The 20,816-nt window shown below is 46.1% G+C and overlaps 2 protein-coding genes across 2 annotated transcripts; one reads left to right on the top strand and one right to left on the bottom strand.

Annotated features, from left to right (window-relative positions):
• Positions 1-1,331: 1,331 nt before the first annotated feature.
• NKIRAS1 (NFKB inhibitor interacting Ras like 1) lies at positions 1,332-14,105 on the bottom strand. Its single transcript, XM_054816709.1, has 5 exons — positions 14,049-14,105; positions 13,170-13,249; positions 12,389-12,513; positions 4,989-5,230; positions 1,332-2,173 (listed from the first exon to the last, which is right to left on the bottom strand). Exons 3-5 carry the CDS (start codon positions 12,480-12,482, stop codon positions 1,934-1,936), a joined length of 576 nt encoding a protein of 191 aa, XP_054672684.1. The 5' UTR covers positions 12,483-12,513; positions 13,170-13,249; positions 14,049-14,105; the 3' UTR covers positions 1,332-1,933.
• An 89-nt stretch (positions 14,106-14,194) lies between these two features.
• Positions 14,195-19,106, top strand: RPL15 (ribosomal protein L15). Its single transcript, XM_054817844.1, has 4 exons — positions 14,195-14,279; positions 15,262-15,446; positions 16,471-16,607; positions 18,747-19,106. Exons 2-4 carry the CDS (start codon positions 15,275-15,277, stop codon positions 19,050-19,052), a joined length of 615 nt encoding a protein of 204 aa, XP_054673819.1. The 5' UTR covers positions 14,195-14,279; positions 15,262-15,274; the 3' UTR covers positions 19,053-19,106.
• Positions 19,107-20,816: the final 1,710 nt, after the last annotated feature.

Genomic DNA, 20,816 nt, shown 5'->3' with positions numbered 1-20,816 from the left:
TGAACCGCTGCCGCTCTGAAGTCACCCCCACTTCCGAAGCACGCGGGCAGACGCCGAGTCTTCTGGGTACACGTGTGTTCGGTAGGAAATGAGTGAGGAGGGAGTGTTGTTCCGCAGCATCGTTGGGGACAATGATTATTAGTAGCCAGGTTGGGGGAGGTCATGCTATAGTGCTTACTCAGCTGCTGTGTTGCAATAGAAACAATTGTATGTTTCTAGCAGGGCATTACAAGGGCTTGCTCATTCATAATTGCTCTCTTATCTTACTCCTTGGCCACAGCAATCCAAACTATATTGAGCAAAGCACATAAATAGTTTCGTCTGCCTTCATTACAAAGGTAGGAATACCTGCTTAATTTTTAGTGAATCGTACTGCTGGTCTGACCTTAGTAATGCTGATGGACTTTATTTGTCTGTATTCAGGAAGAGCAATGCTATAAGCACACAGTTTAATTGTGATCATTGAGCACACAGTATTTAGCAGTTACGATATGACAGTGCAAATATTGCTTGTGGTTTTGCTGACTCACAGTGAAATTCTCAATATTTGTTCAAAACAACATTAATTTAGTGGAAAATGAGGGAACCGGGTACTTCAGTTCACTCCCTCTCCCCACTCATGTTCAAAAACAGGGAAAAACTAGTATCAATTAGTAGAAGAAGTTGTTAGAGGCAAAACTCTGGCCATTCTTTCTGGCAATTGTTGCTCATTCCATCCCTCTGTATCCAATTTTGTTTATTTTTCTGACAGGCAGACCTAGGACAGCAGATTCCTGCAGCACGGGTTTACCAGCGTGGAGGGTCAAATACAGCACACACAGTTGCATTCCTGCTGCTGGACGATGCGCGGCATATGAAGACCAAGGCCAATTGTACAGATATTTCTGGGCGTTTGCCATAGGGATGTTCCCAAAAGAACAGCAGCCTCCTACGCTCCCTAGCCCCCTCTCACAAAGTAGTACAGCACTTTGTACCTGTTGCTATCTGCCGGTAGCTTTGTACCGAGGGTGGATTACTACAGCTTGGCTGTATGGCTGGGCAGGAGTATTACGCAGTGCGCTAAGCAGAGCCCGGGCAGGATCTCCTGAATACAAAATTGTTCCATGTAATTTCTCAGTAAAATTATCACCTATGTGAATGTGACTGATTTGTACTGGACATGCTGGAACAAAACCATGTACAGCTATGTTGTCCTTCAGGTTGCAGTTAAATTAATGAGTGCTCTGAGAGCTTTTCTAGTCCTGAGCTGAAAGTACTACTTGCCAGACTTTGCTGACAAGCTTCATGCCAGGGTAGATCTGCTCTAGTATCTCCCACAAGATTTGTTTGGGTTTTTCTTTTTTTTTCCTTTTTTTTTCTTTTTTCCTTCCAGACACTAGCAAAACTCCAGCGGCCAAATCTGATGGTAACTGTTCCTCCTGCCCCAAACCCTTCCCCTGCAACAACACGCTGACCTAAGCCTCCTGCAGCATCAAAAAGCCCTGTGGCCCTGTTGAAGGTCAAGGTAAAAGGACTGTTGCCATTTCAAACATATGTTCTCTCCAAACTGAATGCTTTATTGCAGCTGGTACTATTTGTGACTAGAGGCTATAGATCTGCAAGGGGATTGCTTCATGATAAGCTTGTTGATTTGTCCCTCAACATGGCTGTATCCAGACGTAGTCAAAGCCCCTGCTAGAGAGACATGCACCTGTCCCTCCCTCCTCCATAACCCTTGTTGCAAGGTAACTCCTTTCTTTAAGTGCTTTTTAAGGCTTTTACCACCAGGGACTTTCTCAAGCCAAGTCCATGAGAAGGAAGGATACCTCTTAGCCATAAGCTTGCTGATTTTATTGCTGAATGAGATTATTGCTTTAAGTGAAACAGTGAGAAGCAAATGGCAGAGAAAGGACTTAGGCGGTGACCTGGCAGCAGCAGACAACGTTAAGGTAGCTCAGTTATCACAGTTATTCCCTTTGCTCTTCCTTCCAGGCAAGGGAAATGTTGATTTGTTCTGGGACTGGGAGAGTTTGCTAGCTAAGAAGGTGAAGGGCTCAAGCAGTGTTTTCCGATCTGTCACCGTCACTTCCCACAGTCTCACTTTCTCAGCCCTCGCCCATTGCTGTGCTGCTTCTGTTTCCACTTGCCTTTGTTCCAGGAGGTCAGTTTTGTTTCCCAAGACAATAACTGTTACCTACAAATAAAACGGAAGGGTGAGCTTTATACAAAAAGCATCCACTGCTCACTGTGCTTTTAAACAGCAGGCAAGCAGCAACACAGTTCAGACCTGTTCTTTAACTTAGTGCTGGCACAAGGTAAGCTGCGTGTAGTTTGGAAGAGCAGGGTCTGGGATCTGAATTACCCTCATCTTCTGTGGGTTGGAAGTTGGTTTTAATAACAGGATATGCAGGACTCCCCTCCTCCGATCACTTAAAGGGAAACAATACCCAAGAGAGTCAAACAGCCCTGTTCTCTGTTTACCTTGCAATTGAGCTGCCCTAGACAAATGATAAGAGCATGACATCTTGAGTAGGTCAGAGCACTGGATGCTCAAGACATGAAAAAATGCATAGCAGCAGAGAAAGCCTGGACCCCACAGCTGTGGGTTTTGCCCAGCTTGTTTTTTCCCAAGCCCCAGCCTGCAATATAAACAAACCAACGCTGCCATAAGGCAGCCAGCACCAGCAGCTCGGGCAGGCTGAGCTGGTAAGCCCCTCTCCCAGCCCAGGTGGCTGCCCGCTCCCAAATGCAAGGTAAGCCACTGCAGGGACCTACACGGACAGTCTTCTGTTCCTGAAAGGGTCAGATAAGCACCAGCACCATCCTCTCGGAAGCAGTTTCAAGAGCAGCCAGTTAGCTAACTCCAGCAGCACAGCTGTATCAAACCCTGTGTCAGACCCTTAGTTGTAAGGATCAATCAAGCGACTTCTGTATCACTGAGACAGCAGAGCGGAGCTGAGCTCAGCGACCTGCCCTGGTACTTCAGTTCTAGGAAGTGCTGAAGGTAGTGCCGGCCACTTAAAGTTACTGCTCCTGCTTATTTTAAGTTAACCATTTTCTAAAAATGTTTTACCAGCATCAGCTCTTAGGGGAAACCAGGCCTATATTTATAGTTCAAGGTCCTTAGTCAAACACTGGTTTCATCGCTATGCTAGTGGTTTGACAAAGATCAAGTGATAAAGTCCTCTCCAGCTGATGATTTGGGGTTTTTGCTGTGGCCACACCTGCTCACTCTTTCCTGTTCATCAGGCTAATTCCAGGATGTCTTCTGTTTCTTTTCAGCTAGAGATGTTTGCCCTGTTCCTGCGACGTCTGAGGCTTCCTTTCTTTTCTATCCATGGTGTTTGGGGAAAAAATAAAAAGTTTTTTCCCTCTGTGAAGGCTTTGAAAGAAGCTATAATCTTCATATGCGTTTACCACATGGTTAAGCTCTGTCAGTGTGAGAGAACACAACCTCTTTTGAGTATAAAATTTGGCCAGGCTTTAAGGTGTGCACTGAAGAGCCCCCACAGCCAGCAGAGGCAAGGAACCAGCCCTCACTGCTTTCTGTCATCTGCCACACAGCAGGGGACTGTGCCACTCAACAAGGTGACGTTCTGCCAGCTCAGGAGTGCTCTGTGTGGGGACACATCCCTAATCTGGTTAAGGATGTATTCTAGCAGAGCCCAAACTTTAAGTCCGCTGATGCTGTCTTAGGACTCCTGATCTCACCTTCTATGCTTCACAGCCTGTTTTATATGGACTAGAAATCACAGGAATAAAACTAATTTATCCAGCTTATTGTAGGCACTGCTCTTTCCACTATGTTATCCTCAGTCAAGCTCACAACTTTAAGCTCTCCCAGAGGATAAGCAAATTTTCTAAAATACTTGCACGCCACGAGGGAGAAGAGTTCTGGCAGGTAACACAGAAGAGAGGGACGCGAATCCTGTTGGAGCTGTGACTCCCTCTCCGCATTACGACATGCTGTAAAGTAACAAATCAGGGCCCTCACAAAACACAGCGCCTGGGAAAAATTTCCTGCTTGTCCGCCTTTCCTTGCCCTGCAGGGGAGTTATGATGGACTCCCGTATCCCTGACATACGTGACGGTCTGCAGCTCGCGCCAGCCCCACCAGCTAGCATACCTCTCCTGTGACTACACGTTCGGCTGCTGTCAAACTTGGAGCCTGCCTCCCTCTGCCACCCAATGTGCTGTCAGTACTAAACGAGCTACATTTTTTGAAAGTCTCTCTCCCTACCATTATCCAATTAATTCTTCATGCACTTTTATATATATATATATATATTTTAACGGCATAAAACAGACGTTTGGAAAGCTGTAGGCTAAAGACATTTAACAGGGAAAACTACTCGAGAATATAAAGATACTGTAGGAAAAGCCATAATGCTAATGCCTCATGCAAGTTATATTTGTTTAGCTAAGCTGGAACACTGTCAGCTGAAAACACTAGCTGCTTTCTGAGGGAAAATAGAGCAGTCATTTCACACAATTGAATTGATTCAATATGGTTGTTAAAATACATTAAAGCTGCTTTGCCAATTGACTAATGTCTGGGAGACCCATTGTCAATTACACTAGTTTGTAAGCCATCAAGTACATGAATACAAAACAAACAAAGATAATGCCCTTCGTTATATTATTCTATGCACTTGACTTCCCGTGTACAATATCTAAAAAAACATATGAACTGCACTGCTGTAGACCATATGTTTTATTAGTCATAAGTGTCCTGGCTGGTGCATTCAGCTAACTGAATTTTAGCTGTAGTAGAGGAAGTAAGGAGGAAAAAAAAGAAACCCAACGCATTCTTTTGCATGACCTGCACGGCATGCAAATTAGGCTTCCCCAGCATGAGAAAGCTTCCTTTTGCTGGATTGCCCAAGGCTGTGGGTACATTCGTTTTCCTTTGTACGCGAGTTTTACAGAAACAAAGTTATGCTTTGCAACCTTAACTTCCTATCACTGATACAGGGATAAGCCAAGCAGTTACGGCACCGTGCGTTTACCTCCTTTTTGTCTCTAAAGACGTCTATCTCCTTCTTGAGCAGTTCGACTCTTTGGAAAGCTTCGAGGCTGGTCACGGCGTACACAAGAACAAAGCCATCAGCGACAGAGAAATAGTGTTTTGGCAATTCTACACCCTCCTGCAGACCTCTGGTGTCATAAAGCCGTAACTGTTCTTTTACGCCTCGGTCTGTCTCCACCGATGCCAAATACACATCTTCCATTGTGGCACCCTCCTCTAAGCCTGTTTTAAAACAAGCAGGAAAGTTCAACTGGTGTAAGCACAGCACCGCTATAAGAATTATTTGCAGTACAGCAGAACTTTACCCCACAACAGCTTTCAGTGCATGTTTTCCAGAGTGACTTGACCTGGACTCGACCTTGCCCGAGATGCCCATGAAGGGCTGTATTCACAGATCACTGCACCAGCTACTTACAATAACGATGCTGCATAAATACAACCATCTACTATATAAGCACATGATTATGCCTGTAAAATTAATCTATACAACATGCACGTTCAGGATAGGGTAAGATACATGGTTCTTCCCCCACGTTTCCCAAACTCCATCCACCCAGTGTACCAGTTCTGTGCCAAACATGCTGCAAACGGGCCTGCCCAGACATACCCCTTTGGAAGAACAGCCAAGGAACACCAGATAGTCAAGTATGAACATCTTAAGCCTACTTCTTTGCTTCATACCGAGCTGGATCATACGGCAGAAGCAAGAGCCAAAGGAATAATTCTGGAAATGAATGTGTATTGGTGGTACAACTAACCAACAAGTGAAATCAAGCCACAAAAGGGAAGGGGATGTTTGCATGCAAGCAAAGTTGCATGCTATGTTTGCTCAAATACACAGTGAGCTTTTTCCATCCCTTAGGGATTTAAAATGACTCAGATTTGCTAATAGGAGCAAGCTCATTTACTGCAAGGTAAGAGCACACACGAGGTAACAAGCTTTCGTATATATATCACCTGCTCCATGGTAACTATCTGCATACTGGTTCTCCTTCCTTCCTCTCCCCATGGTAAATGTGAGGTAATTCAAGGCAGCTTACTTCAAACTAACTAAACTGATTTTTTCCAAGCCAAACTTGAAAACTCATCGATCACCTTAGCTTTGTGTTCCCCCTGGATGCAGATACGTAAAGTTACAGGCCCCAACAAACTACATATAGTGTAGCTGGGTCACTTTCAGAGTCGGGTTTAAGTATCCATATAAACCCTCTGCAATCCACGTTTTTGCCTCCACTGCACTCTTATATACACGAACTGTTTGCTGTTGCAGGGCTACAATAACAAGTCTCGCATTATTCTCTTTGTCTGCCAAAACGGGACCATATTAGTGCATTGTTTAAGAAAACACGAGGGATTATCTGGCCTGTGAAAATAAGGATTTTGCTATATTCAATTACACTATTCAAAATACATCACATCATTGACAAACAAGCTAAAGCATTCCACCCACGCTGATGGTTTCCCATGATGTATGCAGCATTCCTGTGCAGGAAAGTGGCACAAGCTGTTCTTTTTGCCCCTCTCTGTGTAGTCTTCATAGATCAAACTCTTATTAGGTTTGCAACGAATTAATTTATCTTGCCTCCAAATATAGCCATGCTAACGTGCGGGAGCAAAACTAAGAGCAGAAGGACAAAACAAAGGTTAATAAAAAGAGGAAGCATGAAGGCGTTCCGTGTGGTTGGAGAATGTGTTACAAAGGCATTTTTAAAGACTGAAGTAGGTAACAGAGCCCTTTCTGGATACAGCACTGTATTTCTTCTTGCTCTGGTTCGTTGCATTGTACAGACAGATAAAGGAAATATCTAGCATCAGTAAATACAACTTTGGCAAGAAGAAATGAACCATAACTACCTAAGTTTTCTTTTCAGAAAGCAGTGAATAATCTTGTGCAGGTTTTTACCATTTAAATGCTGCACTGTAATTCAACAGTCTTTAATATATCCACATTCTCCTGTGACAGTCTCTTCCTAATAACATTGAAATTAGCAGTGAAAATTGTGTCTTTTAACACTCTACTTGAAAACGAAGGGGAAAAATGAAGACCTGGGACTTAAGTCAGCAGAATAGAGCAAGAAATTTTGATGTGAAATGAAGGGACGCTTTGGTGGAGGGAAGTGGAATTTATGCATCAGTATCAGATTCCAGAGGTGAAATTTCACCTACGTACACTGGGGGAGGGAGTGTATGCAAGTAGATTCCTAAGCAAACGCAGATAATTTTTAGACATACCTGTGTCACCTTATTCAAGGCCCTGCTTCTAAAGCCCAGACCGCGTGCTAGCCGCATCTGGCTGACAACAATATTTACAGTTCTTGTTAGTACCATCCCATTCAAACACTTTCCCAGTCTCCATTCAACACATGTGCCAGGCAGGTTGTTGTACGAGTGGCAGAACTAGTCAGGAAAGCCCAGTGCCCTAGGAGGGCGCCTGGCACCATCCCAGCCGCCAGCATCCCCAGGCATCCTCCCACCTTTGCCACCTGGGTGGGCAAGGGCAGCTTGTGCCGGGGAGTTACGGCCCTGCAGGCTGCTGCCCGCTCGAGGAGGTTTTCCTTGGAGGACAGCATTATCGCGGGCCTTTTCTCTTTCCTGCTACCAGTTTTTCTAGATTTACAGAAACATGTTTTTGAGATATCTACTGCTGTGACACAGATGAACGGGCAGATGGAACCAGCTTTCAGGTGCAGAAGCTACGGGGGGAAAGGGGAACTAACAAGAGAGTGAACAATCATGTGGTTTCTTTGGAAACTAAGGATGAAAAAAGTTAGGGAGGGAAAGGAGGAATAGACAGGAGATTGCTGCCGTTCTCTAGCACCTACTTAGCTGGTGCAAGTTTGGGGAGAGGCAGAAAGGTCTTCATCTATGTTACCCACTGCTGCCACAGAGGAACTGCAAGGGGAAGCCTCAGTCATAAATTGGGTGGTGTGTCAACCCCTGGTGGTTTCCCAATGAGGAAAAGAAAAGGCTCAATATACTAATGAATACTGCACACTCAGGCTAGCCAAGGCAGAGATATTGCAAATACCAAAATAAAGCAAAATTTCAAGATGCATGGAATTTCAGAAGTTGCCACGTGACTCTCAAACAGAAATGCAATGCAAATTTTGTGTCTTCTTGAGTACTTTTGGAGATCTCCTATGTAATCTCTCCTTCCCTCTTCCCAGCAGGAATTTAGCAGAGTTCCTAAAGCCTGCTATTCCTTGTTCGTAAACTGCAGGATCCCAACCGACAGAGTATCAGAGGATCCTTGACTCAGAGAAGAGCTGGACAGGCCCCAACAGGAGCTGGTCTATTTAGGTTTAGCTGCCAGTTAAGTACTGGCCCCACCAACCAGTAGCCACAGTTGTGACCCTTGGTTGCATACATTCAGCTCCATTTTCATCTGTTTCTAAAATGCAAAACTGACTATGGATCCATCAGGAGGTAGTTTTGATTTAAGAAACAAAGATGTAAGAATGCATAATTTGGTTAATTAGCCTCCACATCTTTGGAACTGTGAAAGCCAAAACCCCAAATCCCTCCAGCTGAGACCAAGCGAGGCAAATTCTCGTTATGGGTTCTACCACAGCAATATATGGTGTTTTCATTCCCAGCTACTAAGATGATTTGAAGTAGCTGCTTACGAATAACCTGACCATACCAGCTATTTACACAGCCAGGATGCAGAGATAAGGAAAATCATGTTTTCTACAGGAAGAGTTCTCATCTCCTTCTGTTGAGCCGATAAGCTTTACCATAGGTTGAGAGGCCAGAGATATTTTAAAGGCAGAAGGAAGACTCCTTTCTGCACCATCACTGAACGGGAACACTGTTTAAGAAAAACCACCTACTCCCTTTACAGACATGTTCCACGCCAAAGTTAAGCCAGAGCCCTCTTGTTAGCTCTCTCAAGAGAGCTCAGGCCAAGCAGTGCCAGGTGCCACAGGTATTTAGTGGGATAATCTTCTACTGCCAGTCAAGGACCCATTTCATGACTGAGGAGAAAAGACTGGCCCCTCTTTTTTCATGAGTGCAACAGAAGGTGGAGAATTCCCCCTCCCTGGAAGTGTTCAAGGCCAGGTTGGATGAGGCTTCGGGCAACCTGGTCTAGTGGAGGATGTCCCTGCCCATGGCAGGGGGGTTGGAACTAGATGGTCTTTGAGGTCCCTTCCAACCCAAACCATTCTGTGATTCTATGATTTGGACAAACACAACACTGAAGCCACAAAAAGAGAGATCATCCCAGGTACCAGGCAACTATGTACCTACATGCAAGCCTTAACAACTATTTGGCCCGACCTATGGCAATGTAGTCCCTACACGACTCAAACCTAAATCTGCACCCACTTCAAACATCTCCTTCCAGGTTTTGTCTGATTCCTTGTATCAGTTTAGCCAGAGAGGCTGCCATGCAATACATATGTTACTTTAGACAGCTCTGACAGAGTCTCTCACCTTTTTGCCCTCTCCTTCCTCATCCCAAGGCAAACAGCCTCTCTTGCAGTTTTAAAGCCTAGCACAAAGCCCAATACCACACATTGTTGCTCACATGCTCCAGGGATGCCAATATTCCTTTCTGGGGGTATTCTTCCCTCCTGAGTACTTTTTCCTCTTTGACCTCAAGCATTCTTAGTGCCTTTGCAAGAGTGCTAGCTGCTGAGCGTGTAAGCGACAGCAGCACTGGGGGACTTCATCCGTGACAAGCCAGGGAGAGCTGAAAGTGCACATTTTTCTAGGAAAAGAAACGCAGTGCAAATGGGTTTACAGCACCATCACCAAGCACACAGCCAGGAGCATGGGCTCAAAGCCAAGGGCTTTATATAGCAGTGTGAAACCTCCAAGGACACTAGTCACTTCCCTGATAGCAGCTGCGCCACCACTCCTTTTTACAGGAAAGTCAACAGGAGGCACATGAACACTGACACAGACTCATGGCTGATCTACAGCCAGGAGGAGACCCCCCATGTCAGTGGCTGGGACACCTTGGAGGATGGCACCAGACCTTGTGCTCTGAGCCTACAACCAAGTTCGAGCACACCTCTTGTCACTGGGAGGAGGATGTGGATGCCGTCAGGAATGGACAGACTCCATGCGTTGGCTTGGCAGTCCTCCCCACGGCTCCCTGGCCCTTGGACTGGCCGCAGAGCCACTCCTGACGTCAGTCAGGAAGCACAGGTTTTGAAACAGCTTGTGTCCGTGTTCCCGTACCTGGTGAGCTGCCTTGCTAGTTGGCTCTGAGCAGACGGGCTTTCAGCAAACACACTAGTCCTTTTTGCCTCCTGCCAAAAAGGCCAGCAGCCAAGATGTACGTGTCAGCTTTCTGGAGCTCACAAGCTTTAGGAAACAAGGATTGAGATTCAGTAATCATGTTTTAAGCGTGGAGGGGCCACAGTGCTGGTGCAACGGCAGCACCGGCAATGGGTCTGTGCAGTTTAAAGCAGCTCAGCTAAGGAGCAATCAAAGACTCAGTGTTCCTCAAACTCTGTCCTTGCCCAGTGAGACCCTCACAGTGGTGTCCTGCCTATGCAGTTCGAGGGTTAAATCAATACAGATTGGAGCAGTAGCTAAAGATCTTCTGGGAACCATTTTCACCAGCCCACACTTCAGGCACCCTCTGCCAGAACTGCCTGTGGGCTGAGAAAGAGGCAGGGAGGACGGTGACCACTCAGCGGGACTGCCAGAAACGCCAACACATCGGTCCATCCCCCAAAATGTGCCTGATGGCGCACACAGGTGATATCAAAAGCGCTGGGCGGTGGCCGCTCGTCCCTTGCGGCTGCAGTGGCTCTGTACGAGTCCTTGCCTTACTCTGATCTTGACTATGCTACTTGCCCTCTTTCTCCGAATGTGTTGGGAATAAGATTTGACCACAATCATAAAAAAAATGGGAGCCTACCTTCTTCCTTCTCCCCTTGCACCCCCCTTCCGCTATCAGCTGCTCCCTCCCTTACTGTTAACTCTGAAAAATAAGAGCAGACCTGTGGGAAAGGAAAACTGATATTTTTCTTGGGGGGGACGGGGGGAAGTCTGTGTTGTGCTACAGCTGAGCTGGAGCATTCAGGAGCGACAGAGGGACACCCGCAGCTAAACCCCGAGCACGAGGCCTCCCTCCAGTTATGTCAGCCAGTATCCACGACATTATATAATCGTGTACATGGCTGGTTCCATAAATAGCTCCTCCTATCAGCAACACCTGAATATCCTTCCTGCCTGGGTCGCTAATAGGAGCTCGGAGCAGGAAGTAATGCAAGGCAATATAATTTAAGCAACGTGGCCTTGCTCATGCTGCTCAGGTGTCTCTGACAACCACCCAGCCCAGCGCAAAGGAGAGGCAGGTCGGTAGTAAAAGGAAAAACCTTCAGCCTGCAGGTTTTGCAATCTTCATGCTGAAAGCTACGCGGGGCTACGTGCATAGGGCACAGTAAGATGCTGGAAACAGATGTTGCTGCAACATTAGAGGAAATCCTCCTTTTAAACAAGGGTATCAGCACGCAGTTCTGTATCACGCTTTGCCAGCAAATTCCTCCCTTCCACACATTTTAAAGGCGCAGTGCCTGCAAAGCATCATTCTAGAAATCCTAGTGCTTTTATCCAATAACTTACCCCAACATTTAATTTACCTGCCCAAGGAAAAGATACAAACAGACTAGACATCCTCCATCCAAGCCCTGAGACTCACCCCTGGTGCCACCCCTTGTTTCTGGGCGAGGCAGGAATAATTCATCAGCCTGCTGATCGTTGCCCTTGCTCTCAAAGCCAAGTCATGTGGAAACAGAAGGAAGCAAGCTGGCTTTGCCTTCGTTCCCTTTATTTTCTGCACAGCAAGTCTCAGATATCCCATGCTCCTGTCTCGAGTCCATTTTCCACAGGAGGATTTCTTTGAGAGCCGAGAAGCTCGGCCCTGGAAGTTCAGGACAGAATGTGGGACCTAAAGCAGAGCTGTTTTTCTTTCCAGCACTTTGATTAAATATTAGACAAAACCAAGCAAAATAAAGCTTTAAGAAGACGGAACAAAAGTCTAAACAGTCTCTCCACTCATCACATAATATCAATTTATTTTTTTAGGCATCTGCAGCATCTTTCAGGGAATGAGATAATTCTTATGTAAATAGGCAGCAAGCACATCGCCTACTTTCTGTGTTTGTTTCTTTTTAAACATTAATGTATTTTATAACTGGGAACATCATGGAAAGTGTTCTTCTCCAAGACTGTTTTAAAAATCTGTAAGCAAGGAACTATGAATTTCAAGAACTGCCCAGAGATGCAACACCACCACATTAATTTCCTCCTTCACCTCAGTGCAGTTCACGGACCTCAGTTACTGCTTTTCGGTGACCCACACAGAACAAGAATCTAGAAAAGGAAACAGTCCCCCCGCAAAAGTAAAAAACATCTCACCAACAGTATGCTTTCCATAGAGAAGCTGCTCCAAAATCGCAGTCTTTCCCACCGAGGCCATTCCACAAATCACCACCTTGTAGCCCTTCCCCATCTTTCCTGAGAGGGCAGTCAGCAGGCAGGCCCTGTGCAGACACAGGAGCGTTAGCCCGGCACGGCAGCAGAGCTCAGCACCAGACAGAAGCGAAGCCCCTGAAAGGCGAGAGGCAAAACGCGAAGCAGCGGGTGACTGGAAGGCACAGCTCCCTCCCCGGCGCTCACCAGCGACTGATATTTTTAGGACTAGAGTTTCCTCCCACACCATTCTTTAAGGTTTTAGGCTGCTGCCATCGGTGCCGATGCTTGCCTTGCAGCCTCAACGCTCTCGGGGAGACTGTTTGAGAGGGGTGAAGTGTGCAAGCCCTCTGGGGCAGGGGCTGTGCTCATTGGTGTGTGTGTACACAGCAAGACACGTGTTATCAGGCTTTGTGGTTTTGCTGCGGGCCTAAACGGTATCTGGTGGTATCAAGATGGCTTCTGGAAACACGACAAAACGGCAGTTTCTTCCCTGTTAGGTCACGTGCAGAAAGTTTCTAGCTTTTGCAGACTAGGAGCTAGAAAATAGGAGCGTTAAAGGCAGAAGCACAGGAAAGCAAATGCAAAAGCAGGTTTTTTGGTTTTAGCAGGAGGCCTTCAGAAGCCAGGGGCAGTTCTGCCTGCAAGTGAGCTACGGCAGGGCGGCAGGCCCTACCGCTCTGTTCGCTCTTTGGAGCAGTTTGCCGCAGAGAAGGCCGCAGAGTACCTTTTTAGGACCAGGGGGGGCTGGCGTCGTCCTGTTTCGATTCCAGTTTAACCCAGTAACGCTTCACAAGCCAGGTCACTCTGCAAAGCATACATGGACACACAGAAAGGTTACCCTGCAGCCACAGGGAGGCAAGGGGGGAGCTTTCAGGCAGGGAAAGCCTAATTCCCATTTTGATTCCCCGGCAGGGCCTGACGTCTCCACAGCAGCACGCTGGGGACACTGCTGGAGCCAGAGAGGGGGACAGAAGCCTCCTCAGCACCAGGCCCCTTCCTTGCTCCCGCAAATTCACCTCTGCGGGCGCCGGCCGGGGAGGAGGCGCCGGGGGGAGGCAGAGAAATGCCCGGGGCACCTGTGCAGCACAGGAGGGACCTGGGCGGATCGGGCTGCGGGGCCTGCCGGCAATGACAGCAACGGGTAAAGCCGGGGCCTCGGCCCCAGCACCGGCTGCTCACGCTCACCCCGGCGGGGAGCCCCCCCAGGCCTGCAGCACCGGGGGCTCCCTGGCGCCAGCCAAAGGCACTGCGCTGCACCCACCCCCACCCCCCCGCACCGAACAGGCCTTGGGGTAGTTTTTAGGGCTTTTTTATGATTTCACTTTATGATTTTTTTTAAAAAAATTATTAATTTTTAGGATTTTTTTAAGGGTTCTTCTCAGGATTTCTTTTAAAGTACTTTTTTTCAGGTCCACCCCCCCCCCCCCCCCCCCCATCCCTTAGCTAGTTTGGGGCTCTTATGGGGGGGAGGGGGTGTTTCAGAGGATGCCCCAGCTTGCAAAGCCCCTGCCCCAAGGCCAGCCCCCCAGCTCCGCGGCCCCCGGCCGGGCCGGGCCGTGCCCCAGGGCGCACCCCCGCCTGCAGCTCCGCGCGCCCCCCGCACCTGGGCCGAGCTTCCCATAGCCCTCCATTGAGCCGCGCCAGCCTGGCGGGCCGAACCCCGCCCCCTGCCGCCCATTGGCGGGCGCGGGGGCCGGGGCGGGGCGAGGAGGGCGGCTGACTCCCCCAGAACTACATTACCCATGAGGCGCCGGTGCCGCCGCCGGAAGCACGATGTCGCCGCAAGGGGTTGTGGGAAAGAGGCCTCTTCCTTTCCGGTGCTGGGCGCCATCAGGTGAGGGCTTGTCTGTGCTCCGCCTTTCCCTCAATCTGGTTCCATCGCGGGCCTGAGGCGGCTATCCGCCCGCTCCGCTGTCGCCCCCGCCCGCCGCCACCCTGGCGGGGTGGGACGGGGCTGCTCCCGCGGCACGGGGCCTCTGCGAGCCGCGAGGAGAGGGGCCGGGTAGGCCGCGGGCCTTGGGAGGGCAGTGGTGGGCCCGCGGGCTGGGCCTCGTCGGGGCGGCCTGGCTGCCTGGGGTGAGGGGCGGGGAGGGGATTGGGGCACTCAGTCGGACCCAGGGTTGCTGGTGTGAGAGGAAGGCCGCGCACCGCAACGTAGCGAGTGCAGGTCGATTACAGGCCGCACGTCCTGGTTCGACTCTGGGTTCGTTTGTGTTTTGTGCCATAATGTAATCATGAAGAAGGGATAGCTTAGGATGGCCAGAGCTGTGCCGTGGCTGGGCAGAGGGGGGGTTTGGAAAAATCACAAATGAACAGGGTTTTGGTCCAATAAAATGAGCTGTGTTTTTCTGATGGTGATTTGGGTGGTGGCTTGATGGAGTTCACTTACACCTGCTAAATGCTGCAGGTGTGTGAGAAAAGGTTTTTAGAAATAATTAAACCACATTAAAAGTAAAGACTACACCACTCACAGTCACTTACTACTTTATAGATTAATATTTACAAGTTGGTTCAGATGTTAACTATTGATTTTAGTACTATCTGACATACACATCAGAAAAATTTTCAGCTGAGGAGTTCAACAGTTAAAAACATGAAAAGAAAGAAAATTGCTGAAAATGGCAACTGCCATGTGTACTACAGGAGGCTGCCAAGTGTGAGCCATGTTACCAGATGTGCCAGTGGTGTAAAGAAGCTTGAGAGCATCCTCTGTGTCAGTGGTGTTACGTGTATGGTTTTACGCAGTGTCTCTGTTGGAAGCTGTTCAACTCTGGAATCTGATTCAATGCACGTTTTTCATTGGCCTCTCAATTCAGCAGGTAGACGAACATGGGTGCCTACAAGTACATCCAGGAGCTATGGAGGAAAAAGCAGTCGGATGTGATGCGATTCCTCCTTCGTGTCCGCTGTTGGCAGTATCGCCAGCTGTCTGCCTTGCACCGAGCTCCCCGGCCCACCAGACCAGACAAAGCTCGCAGGCTGGGATATAAGGCCAAGCAAGGTAATGAGATACAGAGGTGAATTCCATGCACTTCGTGATGGAGTGACCAAGTTTTATGTCGGCCTTAGAATAATAAGATCTGAAACTTAAACATTCTCCAAGAACCTGAAGTGTCCTGCATGAAATGAACTTAATGTTATAAATGTGTTAAATTGGTAGCATTGCTCACAGCCCAAAACCGTACTTTCTGTAATTTTGAATTGAGACCTTCTGTGGCCGTTTTGGCAGATGGAAATCAGGTGGGCTGTGACTTTAATTCTTGTTCTGTGTTATTACTGTAGAGCTGACCAGTGCTTTTTGTTTCCTAGGTTTAGGGGGGTGTCCTTTCTCTACCCAGATTTTATCATGTGTTGTGTTGAGTTTGTATTACAGCTGTATGCACTTGAGTAAGCAAGGTGACGTAGTTCGTACTGTCATTAGAAAACAGTTACTGGTCAGTGAAAGAAACTTGGGGAAGGTGGCCATCCATCTGCAACTTGAGCAAATCCTTGAAACAATATATTTGTTCACTGGGAAAATACAAAGCTGAGAGTCTATGCTTCCGTTACTGTTCATGAAGTTTGTTTAGTTTCCTTATTTTCCAGTGATCGGATTTGAGCAGGGTTTGTGGATGGCTTGTGCTTTAGAGCTTTATGAATACTACCGTCAGAATATGGGATTTTAGTTTCGGGATGGTGGTTTTATTGGGTTTTTCAGGGTGGGAGCTTTTCGTGTTACAATGTAGCTGTACCTGGTTTTACTGTATTTAGAACTACGTAGTGGAATGGTGTCATAAACTCTGGTTTGGAAGTAAAAAATAGTCATCACAGGACATCACTTCCCTTAGTTGTAATGGAAATAACAAAACCATCTTGTGCTAGCCGCCTCCAGTTGTAGGTTTTGGTGAAGATTGGTATAATGACCTGATTTTCACCTGAAGCTTTTGGGGTTGGAAATGCTGTATGGGCGTCAAAATTGCCTTGCTGTGATTTGCAGTTGCTGCGCTACAGAATTCTTCTAGTTCCTAAATCACCGTTTCTTTTAGGTTACGTTATCTACCGTGTCCGTGTTCGCCGTGGTGGTCGTAAACGCCCAGTCCCGAAAGGTGCAACCTATGGTAAACCTGTGCATCATGGCGTTAACCAGCTGAAGTTTGCCCGGAGTCTTCAGTCTGTAGCAGAGGTGACTATTTTGGTTATTGTTCAGGAACTTAGCGGTAGAAGGTGTTACTTAGTCTGTAAAAGTCAAAAATACTCTGAGACAAGGAAGTTGAAAATAGAGACAAAAACCCACCAAACAATTGTTCCATTAATATGTTCAGTAAAAGATCTTGAACAGTGATGTCAGGAAAGCAACAGAATGTCTTGAAAACCTGTGTTGAGACAAATGAAAAAACTATTCAGACTTTACAAATGGGGTCTGGGGAAAGTACTACTTAGATGGTTTATTGACGTTCGTAGTCTATACTTACTTCTAGAGTATGCCACAATATTTGTAATGAAAAATAGGCATACAACTAGTATAAGCTCCAGTAAAATAAAGGGTTAGGCATGAGGAATAAAAATTCAAATATGCTAAGGTGTCTGACTTCACTCATCACTAAATCACACCTCTCTGTTCCCTGCTGTGTATGTATCGGCAGCTTCAGGTGGTGTTCCTTTCACAAAGTACAGATGAGTTCCTGACTTAGTCTGTGGCACCTGTTTGCGTAGTAAGAGTGTGGCGCAGTGTACTTAGCTGTATCACAGGAACTGAAAACAGCAAGCCAGAGACCTTCTGGTTCTTTATATAAAAAAATTTGATACCTCACAAGCACGAAGATTGGCCGTTAACTTGTTTTTCAGTGAGATGATGTTACCCGCTGAAATACTTAAAATGGGAACTTTTCATTTGATGAGATCTTTAAGTTTCATAATGTCACAGTAGTAGTGTTGAAGAGATGTAGTTATCACCTTTAGACAAAACTCAGTTCGTTTAGAATTAATACTAGTCTGCACTCTCAAAAAAGAGATGTGAAAGAATGGAGACTACTCATTGCCTTCTTGAAAGAGGACCTCAAAAATATTTATAAGTGACTTTAGCAAGTTAAATATGGTGGGAGTTTTTAAAAGGGAAAAAAAAACCCACCTCGTAAATGGGACATGCTAATTTAAAAGAAACACAGATAACGAGTTTAAATTAAAAATGCAATTCTGCGTTTTCAGTGCTCAGGGCATGCTCTTCACATATGCCGTTACCGGATATCTGATGGCTGCTTACATGCTGGCTTGTGGTGACAGCTCATGAAAGAGGATATTTACTCTCAGTTTTAGTTCGAGATTTTCTGAATCTGACACGCTCTTTCCTGGAAGACTTATATTTTTAAGATAGAAATATTATAGAAATATAAAACCACAATTGTAGCTACCATCCCCACATAGCAGCTGTTTGAGGGGGGTTGATGTTTTAATGTATGTGTTACTCTCACATGCTAGAATAAAACAAGGGCTTGAAAGAATTTCATTACATATGCAGAAAATAGTCCAGTGCTGTTTAGTGGAAGACTGTAGCAATAGGTTGGGATCGCACTGGGATAGAAGATGGGTGGCCTCCATTGGTTCATACTTTCCCACAGTGATGATAAAGTCCTAGGATTAAACACACTTTGTGTTTTAAATGAGGAGCATTCTTGACAGGAGAGACAGATGGAGTTGCATAATTGATATTTTCTGCTTTGTTTTGTTTTCTAAACTAAGACTGCTTCTTTCCAACCACAAGTGAGGATAGAAATAGCAAGCGCTAATATACTGGCAGTAGAACAAAGACTTGTTACATCAGCTGATTCTTTTCTCCTATCAGTACACGCTTATTCTCTGCAGAAACGTCTTTCTTCTCTGTAGCTTTGGATGTGCAAATTGATAGGTCTTTCATAACTTCCTGCAAAAGATTGTCCGTGGCCTCAAGTGCAGCTTGTGCTCTTTATCTTCATCTTCACATTAAAGTTGTTTTAAGTCTGTGTATTTACTTCTTGGGTGCTTCTGTGTACAAAGTAGTTCTTTCATCAACCAAGCACTTTCCTCTTTATATTCTTTAAAATCCATTTCATGTAGGAACCCAAACAGCATTTTTTTTCTAAGACAGCATTCCTTTCAGTTGCTACGTTTTGTTGCGTCTTTGCAACTGGAAGGAGAATGGTTCTTGTAGGAAGAGAGGATCTCTTATGGCAAATTGAAATTTCTAGCACCTATGGAATTTCAGGTTTGAGTTATTCATGCTTCTGTGCATGAAGATTGCCCTGCATCCATGATTTTACAGCCTTTTGCATTTATTTTTTCCCTCTAGGAACGTGCTGGCCGGCACTGTGGGGCTCTGAGAGTCTTGAACTCATATTGGGTGGGTGAAGATTCCACTTACAAGTTTTTCGAAGTGATCCTGATTGATCCATTCCATAAGACCATCAGGCGCAACCCTGATACCCAATGGATCACCAAGCCTGTCCACAAGCACAGAGAGATGCGTGGGCTGACATCGGCTGGGCGGAAGAGTCGTGGTCTTGGCAAGGGCCACAAATTCCACCACACCATTGGTGGTTCACGTCGTGCTGCCTGGAGAAGACGCAATACCCTGCAGCTGCACCGTTACCGTTAATTCTTGTAAATGTAACGATCTAATAAAGCTGATGCGGGTTGTTGAATTTAACAAGTGCTTCTGCTGCTTCTTGGTTTATGTGGAGAAGTGTAGAATTCTTCAGGAGTTCAGTTCTTTCCATATTTTGAAAGGCTTTTGACAATGTAATTTGATATTTGTGAAGATTGTAGGCCCCAAGCATAGAGTTCTGTGATGGGTTTCACTTTTGATAAGACTGAGAAGACATGTGCAGTGTGAATTGGAAGCTTAATGGCTGGTATATGTTCATTCTTTTTTTTTTTTGTTGGTCTGAGTACAGTATATTGCTGTCTGTAGACTGGGGTCTCTGTGTCCTGTACTTACACTGAAAGCCAGCTTTGATCTTGTGCAATGAGATGTAAACTGCAAGTGCTAGTTTTATTTTTTATAGGCGATTAAATACTAATGACAATTTTATTTTTCAAGTTCTGTGTTTTTACTATGTCTTCAGTGGGAAACCAGCTCTTGAGCCTATGTATCTGCAAACAGGCGAAATCGACTAAGCACAGAATAGAAAGGTAAGGCTGGCTCTTGATTAAAGTGCATGGTATTTTAAATACAGGCACTTCACAAAAAAAACCCTGGTCTTTTAGGTTGAATAATAAAAATACTAACTGTACAGTAGGTATGACTTCATTTGTGCAAGATTGTAGGCTGTTCATTTTACAGTGGAGACTTTCTTAGGTCTGCCTCTTGATACCAGAATGGAGAACGTTTCTCTGGTGTTCAAGAGCTGCATTCTGATTTACTTTGTATAGTGAGGTGGTAAAAATAATCACATTTGGGTGACAGACAGTTATAGATGAATGTATTTTAGGCTACGTTTTGTGAAATTAGTGTGACCTTTCAGCATGAAGTCAACTTGCACATAAATGCTGAGAGGAGAATAACTGCAATTTGTGGTAAATTACCTGCACGGCTGTCCTAGCTTCCACAGATCTTGTACCACCTCTGTTGGGTAGTGACAGGAAAAGGGATGGATAGAAGGCCCAAGAAGTAACTCTTCTCCTGGAGTTTCAACTTGGGATGTGGAAAGGTTTTAAACAACAAAAAAATAATGCTGAGACTGAAATGTCCAAGATGTGCCTTTCAACTGAGAACCAACTTTGCTCTTTGATTTAAGTTCTTACAGGAGGACTGTAGTCTGAAGAAGAGACTTCTTTTCAGCATGTTCTTAAAGCCAGGAGGAGCAGCTCGAGAGGGTAATCCTTCCATGCCATGTTTTGTTCAGCTCAAACCAGCAAAAAAATGCAAAAGGATTTTTTTTGTAGCTATGTTAAAAAGTGCTGTGTGCTCCTCTAAAGGAGGGAGATTTTTTTTTTTTTTTTAACCTTTCCTGTGAGGGAGAACTAGTCCTAGGAAGAAGAGTATTCTTGAAAGCAGCTCCTGTGGTGGTGTAGGAGAGGAAACAAGCTTCTAGGAGCAAATTTAAGAGTCTGATCCTGTACTAGAGCTGGTTAAGCTGTTCAGGACCCTTGCCGTGGATGAGGCAGGCAGCGCTAATGCTGTGTCCTTTGCCAAGGTTTAAAACTTGTAGTGCATGGGGGGGTCTTCAGTGAGAGTTGCCTGAGGTTTCCTCTTGTGGTCCTGTAGCTTTTTAAACTTTAAAATAAGAGGGGGAAATACTGTCCTGTGCAAAGTCTGAAATCTAGTGATGAAACTGTGTTTCATGGGCATGGTATTTATCAGACTGGCTAAGGAATTTGAACTGGATGGTAATGTCTTCAGCAAGAGCTCTGCGTGCAT

The sequence above is a fragment of the Grus americana genome, chromosome 2, assembly GCF_028858705.1.
Source record: "Grus americana isolate bGruAme1 chromosome 2, bGruAme1.mat, whole genome shotgun sequence".
Lineage (NCBI taxonomy): Eukaryota > Metazoa > Chordata > Aves > Gruiformes > Gruidae > Grus > Grus americana.
The sequence above is the reverse complement of the archived record's forward strand: the minus strand, read 5'-3'. Positions and strand labels throughout refer to the sequence as shown.